The following is an 8,188-nucleotide window of genomic DNA, read 5'->3' as shown; positions in this document are numbered from 1 at the left end:
ATAATTATATTGTACTGAATCAACATTTTAAGAAGCAATACGCCACCCTATCTTTATTGTGATTATTGTGAAGAGGGTGAGCATGATAGCAGCGACCAGATGGATGAACCTTCTTATATTTTTTTAGTAGAGATAATAATTAATTGTTGTAAATACAATTACGGATTTTCAATGTCTTGACTTAGTGACCTCTGCGACTTTCCATGAAAGATGTTCTAGATCATATTCTTTTGAGTATTGATCTCCACTTTGAGCCTACAAAGAGCCTGCTCCATTTGGGGGTAATATCAACTTTTTTCAAGGAAGACTTGTAGTTGGTCGGGTAACAGAGACAAAAACGGAAAATGTTTTTGGCCTCAACAGATTATAGTTGTTTTCATTTTGAAACTTTGATGTTCTGGGTGCTTATCAAGAGATCTATTCATCGATTGCCTGATCATGTCAGAATCATGTCTTTCTTTTTCTCCCTTTGATAAGTCCCTTGGATATATGTACTATGAGAAGATTGTCACATTCTGGTTGTTGAAAGTTAGTTAACTTGTTGGATTGTTGAATCAAGTGCACCTGCCTTTTTTTAATAACTAGTTCTTCTTTCTTTTGTTTAGAGGTGATAATACTAGTAACTTAGTATTTTTTTTCCTAACAATTTGTGAGTAGGTTGTTGATAGCAAGTTTAATAACTTAATTTTCTGATGCAGAGATCACTTTACATTCCTACCATAACTAATCACACTCAACTTTGGTGGGTTCCAAATGTTGTGGTTGCGCATCAAAAGGAAGGGATTGAAGCTGTTCATCTGGCTTCTGGACGGACAATATGCAAGGTAGAGAAGGATTTGGTCTTTCAGTCATTCTAATTTCTAAAATGTTGATAAGGAGTTGCACTGCACAATGTATTTTTGGTGCATGAGCAAAATGTGAAGATGCCTTTAACAAACATTCGTATATTTTATTAACCTAATTTACCATATGAAATATGGATCTGCATTCTGAACAGACAATATGCAAGGTACAGAAAGATTTGGTCTTTCAGTCATTCTAATTTCTAAAATGTTGATAAGGAGTTGCACTGCACAATGTATTTTTGGTGCATGAGCAAAGTCTGAAGATGCCTTCAACAAACATTGATATATTTTATTAACCTAATTTACCATACAAAATATGGATCTACATTCTGATGATTAGAGGGCTGAACGGAAACATAGTCTTGGTAGAAAGAAACAACAGGAGTTTATTTTATTTTTTCTGATCTCAATTATAACATCTTCTTTACAAATGGCATCATCATATTTGTATTCTTTTATGCTGATTAGTTTTTTCAATTCATGAATCCAATTCGACAGTAAAACTTGTTCTACATGGTGCAAGCACAATCCAGCTATGTCAAGATGGATATTCATAAGTATAACTGTATAATCCTAAAGTCCCTTCCACTGCACCGAAACTTCTGTGGTGATGTTGAGGGTTATAATTCTACATTCTAACATGCCTCTGCCAGTTGAGTGCCTTTCTATTGGCCAAAACCTGATCCATTTGCTTTAATACCATCTTAAAGTCCCTTCACAAAACTCTAAAGTTGTGATGAGTGTTGAGAGTTATAATTTTATATTTTGACATATATAGAGTACATGTATATATGTTTATATGTATATATGAAATATATGGATAATTATTAAGATGATCTGGGTGTACGCAACCAGAAATAACACTGTGACACACCCTAGCCCCCATATTGCTTAGTGCCCAGCATATTGCAACTGTATCGCAACTCAAACCTTATGCAGAAATGCCCACGGCCCTACACCGAAGCCAAAGTGCAGACCACGCTCACACTCATGCCCATGCTTGTTTGAGTGCTTCCAAGCTCACTATTATTCATAGGAAGTACTAGAGCAGCTATTAAACATCAGACTCAGATGCCTTTTAATAGAGGGTGTGTAAGAGACAATGAACAGTATGAAGGGCAATTGATATTTGATCATACCCATGAGAAGGGCTGTGTTTTAGAATGGACTAGAGAAATTTCTTTGAATTTTAGAGGATAAAGATCAAGCAACATAGCATGCATGCAGTGCGTGCACAGCAAAACTACACATTTAAGTTATAAAAAATGTGTTTCATCTTTTGGACTTAGGCATAAGGTTCCTATATCAAGAATCTTGTAATAATATAAATTAATAAGCATTATGTGCTTTCTTCTTCTTCTCTTAATGACTGCTTTCTCATTTTGGGTTCTGTTTGAAGCTTACAAGTATTTTCTGGCATTAGATTTTAAAATGGGGTAATATTGTTACAAGCATCACCAGTTTTTTGGGGACTGGTATTAGAAAAGATTGTCATTTCCCATTTATATTGTCCTCAAAAGATGTGCTGAGGTGGTTTATTTGGTTTATTCCATTGTCCGTATAATATTTGGTTTTACAACTGAGTTCTAATTATAACATGTTACACTGTTCCTTTTGCTACTCATTTTCTGGTGACAGTTACTAGCTAAGATTGTCTCTTATAGGACTGATACCAATTTCTCGTTGAGCATTACAACAGTTTCTATGAATTCCTGAAATTCCAATTGGAAAGGATGGACTGACGATCAATAATTCTGTACAACTACCTTGAAGCATTTACACTTCAAAATAAATCACATGTCCAGGCTAGACATGGGTAGCCCACAAACATTTGCGATCTTGCTGCAAGAAACATGTTTGACATACTTAGTGCTGTTGGGATATAGAGGTCGAGGAGAAACAATCTTAAAACTGTGTGCCAACCAAGCTACAACTATTATTTTCTTAAATAAACATGGAAAAGACCATTTGACAGTTGGATCTGTCTACACTTCTGAAACATGTGACGAGCATTATGGGCTTCTGGGCTTTAATTAGGCATGTTCTTTCTATGATCTTCAAACTGTTTTCTTATAGTTACTCGTCTTGGAATCCAATTATCTTTAATGTTCTATAAAAAAATTTGGTTATGTTTGGGGTTTGCACTGCAGAACAGATACTAGTGCGGAGTCTGCGGACATTGCACTTCATTACCATTTGGATATGGGAACATGTTATAGGTTGGTATTTGTGTAATTTTTATATGGGCATGTAAATACATGCACATCTACAAATGATGAGAACAGTAGTAGCAGCTAAAGGGAAAACTTTTTTATTATTATTAAAGATAGCAAATGAAGTTAAGTCATAATAGTAATATGACTGTGAAACAATGATATGCATGTAATAATCATGTGGTCTTGTAGGTCATCTCAAAAGAGTGATTAGGACAGTCTTCTATTGTTCATTGATCCATTATCTGCCACATGTATTAATTTTTTCTAAACAAAATGGTTTAGCTAACAATCTATGATGCTAAATGTACTATGTTAAATTAATGATTGTGTGCTCACCTTTTTTTGTTTTTTCCCTTTTTCTTCGTTTATCCCTAAATGGTCCCTTTTATCTCTCCATGCGTCTCTGTTTATGCTTGTCAATCCAAACCCCAAAAGTATGTCTCCATTGCGTCCTGTACGTATGTCATGTCAGGTAGAACAATAATAAGGTGTGTCCATAGTCTCAGTTTGTTATGTAGTTTATCTAATGCATATAAAGGGTGCATGTATACTATCTTATAAAAACAAACTATGGATACCATAAAAATTGATGGAACATTATTCATCGCATAAACTAATAAATGAAAGTAATGTAAATTGTGATACAAACTTAAAAATATACTTTTTTCAGTTCTCAGAATCTAGCTTATGACTGTTTTCTATTCTTTTTTAATATGAATTTAGAAGAAAAAAAGTAGTTTTAATATCTAGCATGTCCAAAGATGCTAGTATGTATGTGTTACCTGTATCCAGGTGTGGTGTCATTTCCCTATCATAAATTCGTGCTAAGTTACTAGTATGTATATGGATACGTAGGGATGTTGTCATTTCCCAATCATATGTTGAGGCATGTGGGCAATATTGTAATATATGTTTATTGAGGGGATGTTGTCATTTCCCAATCATATGTTGAGGCATGTGGGCAATATTGTAATATATGTTTATTGAGGCGGCATAAACAAGTCCATCACTTCGAAGTTAATAGGTCATGTTATGCAGAAAACTTCAAGGCTGTCCATATGCAGGTTATGCTTCTGTTTGCCCATATTAACCATTCAAATCACATATAGGCTCATTCCGGGTTTAGTTTCAGCTAAAATCATTTAACCCATTTGAAATCCATATAAAACACATCCTTTTTCTTTCTCAATTTACTGCTCTTTTTGACCTCCTAGGACATGAGGAATTATGATATATCGAGTATTTGGCATTGTTCCAGTATGCATCTGAACTGGTTCATTGGTTATAATCATGTTTGTATATTAGCAATTTACATTTTTTTGGAAGAAGAAATTTTACACTGTTGACATTCCTTGAAGTTTGTACTTTGTTAGCATTTGTTACTTAATTGACATTTGTATTGAATTTCATTTGCTGTCTATTGCCAGCTTCATCTACCGGAAGGGGGACTTCATGCTGATATTAATGGTGATGGGGTTTTAGATCATGTTCAGGTGCACGGGTTTTCATTTCCAGAATTATTTTGCATAGCCATGTACCTTTCTTTCATGAATTTGGTAACTAATGAGAATTGCTGGCTAATTTGTATAAGATGAAATAATTAGTTGCAATTTTGTTATTGTGTATTTGGTTTTCCATGGTTAGCAACTAAACATTGATGTCCACATGATTTCAGATTTCATATATGAACAGTGAAAGAGTAAATGATTTACTTATTTAGTTGAAATTCCACATTAAGTTAGAAAGTATTTTTGTATAAGTGTGTACATGTTCACAGGATGGATCTTTAAAATTCAAAACCTAAAGTTTTAGTTTTGGTCTCCCAAAATTATGCAGATTAATTCCGCATTACAATGGATAATTGTTGTCAAATGCCAGTGGGAAGGAATATTCAGCAGTCGAGTGGATGTTTATCATATATCAACAGGAAGGGTTCAGCTCTAATTTCTTGTAGAACTAGTATGTAATATACATATACACATGTGCACACATATGGGTACATGAAATGGGAGATCAATGGCCATATGAAGTCTCCCGGGATAATGAATGATTAAGGAATATGGATAGCCTGTGTAGGAAACATCATATATCGACCTGTTAAAAGACTGCCACGCCATCTAAATGGATGATCCGAAGTGTCCATTTTGATCTGTATCTCCGAAATATATCCTAATAAGAAATGAAGGGTATTTTAATAAGACTACGAGATGAGACCAATTGATTCATGAACATTTGTTTTTCCTTCATACAATTTCTCGTAAACGTATCTTTCGAGGATAAAAGAGCATCATGATTGGATTAAATCATGCTATTGTCAATGGCCAATCGGTCTGTCGCGGTAGTAGGATATTTCCTACACGGGCTGTAACTTGCCTACATAGACACGTGCATGCAGGATTGATTATGCACTACCAACTCATTTAGCATACTGAGTTCCATGGAGTCTTGAGGTCCCTCTTCTCCAATGTGACTAGCAAAGTGGTTGTCACTAGAGTACTGTCTATCTAAAGCCTTCAACAAGAAAAAAAAAAACAATTCTTATAGGGTTTGTGTTTTTATTTCAGGATGCCATTTCCCCCCTCTATTCCACTACCATGCTAAGTGTGTGGATACTTACACCACCATCTCATAAAAATTCCTATCATATAATATAGAGCACAATTTTCATGCAAATATGCTCAATCTACTGGCAATTTTTTTTCCTATTATAGGTTGTTGGGGGACATGGTGCTGAACAAAGAGTGGTGACTGGTTCTATGGAAGTTTTGAAACCCTGCTGGGCAATTGCCACATCTGGAGTACCTGTACGAGAACAGCTTTTCAATGCTTCTATCTGCCATCATGCACTTTTCAACTTATTCCAGCATGATTCTAGAAGTTTTGGTAGGAGTGTTGATGTAGGCACCTTGGAGGTGGCAACCCCTATTTTGGTTCACAGAGATGATGGGCAAAAGCACAAGAGAAGAAGTCATGGCGATGTTGTATTCTTGACAAACCGAGGAGAGGTTTATATCTTTTTGTGTCTTCATCTCTCACTATATTTAACCTACTACTAGAAGAAAGGGTTAATTGTGAATATACCCCCAGTAGTATCACCCAATTGCGAAGAGAGACCTCCTGTGGTTCGTTCTATTTGTGCAAATAGACTCCCTGTAGCATTGACTCAAAGTGTGAATACATCATATATTGGGGGTTTATCCGCGCCTATCCGCCTCCTCGAAACCTTTTTAAGCACAAATATTACTGAGGGAGGTCTATTCGCAACTGGGCGGTACTACAAGGAGCCTATTCACAGTTAACCCAAAAAAATTGCATCCAGTGCCCAACTATTTACGCTCCACTAGTTGAGATATTCATTATTGCTACATTTGTTCCAGGTAACCTCATACTCCCCGGGCTTGCATGGCGAGGGTGCCATTTGGAGGTGGCAACTAACATCTGGTGCAACTTGGTCGAATCTCCCATCTCCATCAGGAATGATGGAAGATGCAGTGGTTCCCACTTTAAAATCCTTCCGCCTTCGCATTCATGATCATCATGAGGTGATAATTGCAGGCGGAGACCAAGAAGCCGTCATTATTTCCCCTAGGGGAAGCATGTTGGCTACGATCGAATTGCCCGAGTCTCCGACTCACTCTTTAGTACTGGAGGATTTCACCGGCGATGGACTCACTGATATTGTTCTCCTAACTTCTGGAGGAGTTTACGGATTTGTGCAGGTCAGGCAGCCCGGAGCTCTATTCTTTAGCACTCTCGTCGGTTGCCTGATCGTTATCATGGGAGTCATATTTGTTTCCCAGTATCTGAATTCTGGCGGGAAAAGCAAACCTAGGGTTTCAACTGAATACAGGTGAAAAATCCAAGGGCTTCAAATGAGCCCTTAATGTACGAACACAAGGGGAGAGCAAGCATAGGATTATCTGTCTGTAACTGTACACTAACATATTAGTCTAGTTCATCACCCCTTCTGGAAAAGGGGAAAAAAAAATTCTTATTATTGTATCTGTAGCTAAACTTAACCAGAAAAATATTACAACATCCTACTATGCATTTCTTTCATTGAATAATTGTAGTGCAAGCTTGAGAAAGTAGCCGTATGCAGCGGTGGTATGTGATGAGTCGCCTCAGTATCTGTCTTTGTTCGGTCATTCGCGTGCACGGAAATAATTGGTGCTTTGATTTGACGACAATTGAACGGTCAATTCTGGATGATCAAGCTATAATTCTCTTTGCTCTTCTATGTAGGTATTAATCAACTAACAGCGTTTGATGTAGGCATTCTAGGGGCTTAGTGTGGGAGGTGAATCAAAAGGGTATCAAGTCAAGCTCGTGCTAGGCGTCACTTGGCCACAAGTCTTTCTTCTACTTTCAACCTTGGTTGTTATTCTGTGATAACGGACCTAACGTCCCTGTAGCAGTCTATAGTGGGCAGCTATTGTTAATGTCAAGTTATAGGTGTCGATTGTTGGTTGTGGTGTTCTGAAGAGGATTAGCACGGGCTTCCTGGACTTCTCTGAAACTAACATACGAGATGAATAGGGCTAGTGGGTGGTTCCTTTAGCGGCTAGGCTGGTGCGTTGCAGATGTGGCTCACGTCCAAATTATCAGCTGAGAGTTGATCAGCAACGCCGATTAAGATTACGGTGCGGTATATTAAACTCCTAGTAACGCAGATATAGACGCTCGTCAAAGGGTTCTCGGCTAGTGTGCTGCTGATATTGTTACGCCCGAGCCATCGTTTTTTTGGAGATTTTAATGAAAATCATGTTGTTTAAATATATGTGGCGATTTGTGAAACGCTAGTTGAGATCATGGGTTCCCATGTAGACGCTGGTCAAAGTCCCACAGGAGTAGGAATATAGTTAGGTATGATCATATCCGAGGGTGAAGCATGTTATTTTACCTGCTTCGACACTAGGGGCGACTGATTGCGTTATTGGGCCATTGCCTGAATGTAGAATAGGATTAGACATGGGTCTCCCCTCCCTGGATTGGACCACTTTGATGTGATTCTATTAGTGAGATAAGTTATGATATAACCCTGTCATAATTTGACCAAGTTTTGTGTCCCTTGAATGTGAAAATCTTGCCTCAAGATTTATAAATCCTAGCATTCTTTTGTCTGTT

General features: G+C 37.2%; 1 protein-coding gene across 1 annotated transcript in view; it reads left to right on the top strand.

Moving 5' to 3' along the window:
• LOC109839552 overlaps positions 1 to 7,171 on the top strand; it is a 20,853-nt gene extending 13,682 nt beyond the window's left edge. Inside the window, 4 exon segments of the mRNA XM_020408029.1 lie at positions 699 to 824; positions 4,489 to 4,554; positions 5,773 to 6,066; positions 6,439 to 7,171. Of these exon segments, the coding sequence (XP_020263618.1) occupies positions 699 to 824; positions 4,489 to 4,554; positions 5,773 to 6,066; positions 6,439 to 6,915 (963 nt within the window). The 3' untranslated portion in view covers positions 6,916 to 7,171.

This window comes from Asparagus officinalis, chromosome 4 (assembly GCF_001876935.1).
Source record: "Asparagus officinalis chromosome 4, Aspof.V1, whole genome shotgun sequence".
Classification (NCBI taxonomy): Eukaryota; Viridiplantae; Streptophyta; class Magnoliopsida; order Asparagales; family Asparagaceae; genus Asparagus; species Asparagus officinalis.
This window is presented reverse-complemented; position numbering and strand designations above follow the sequence as displayed.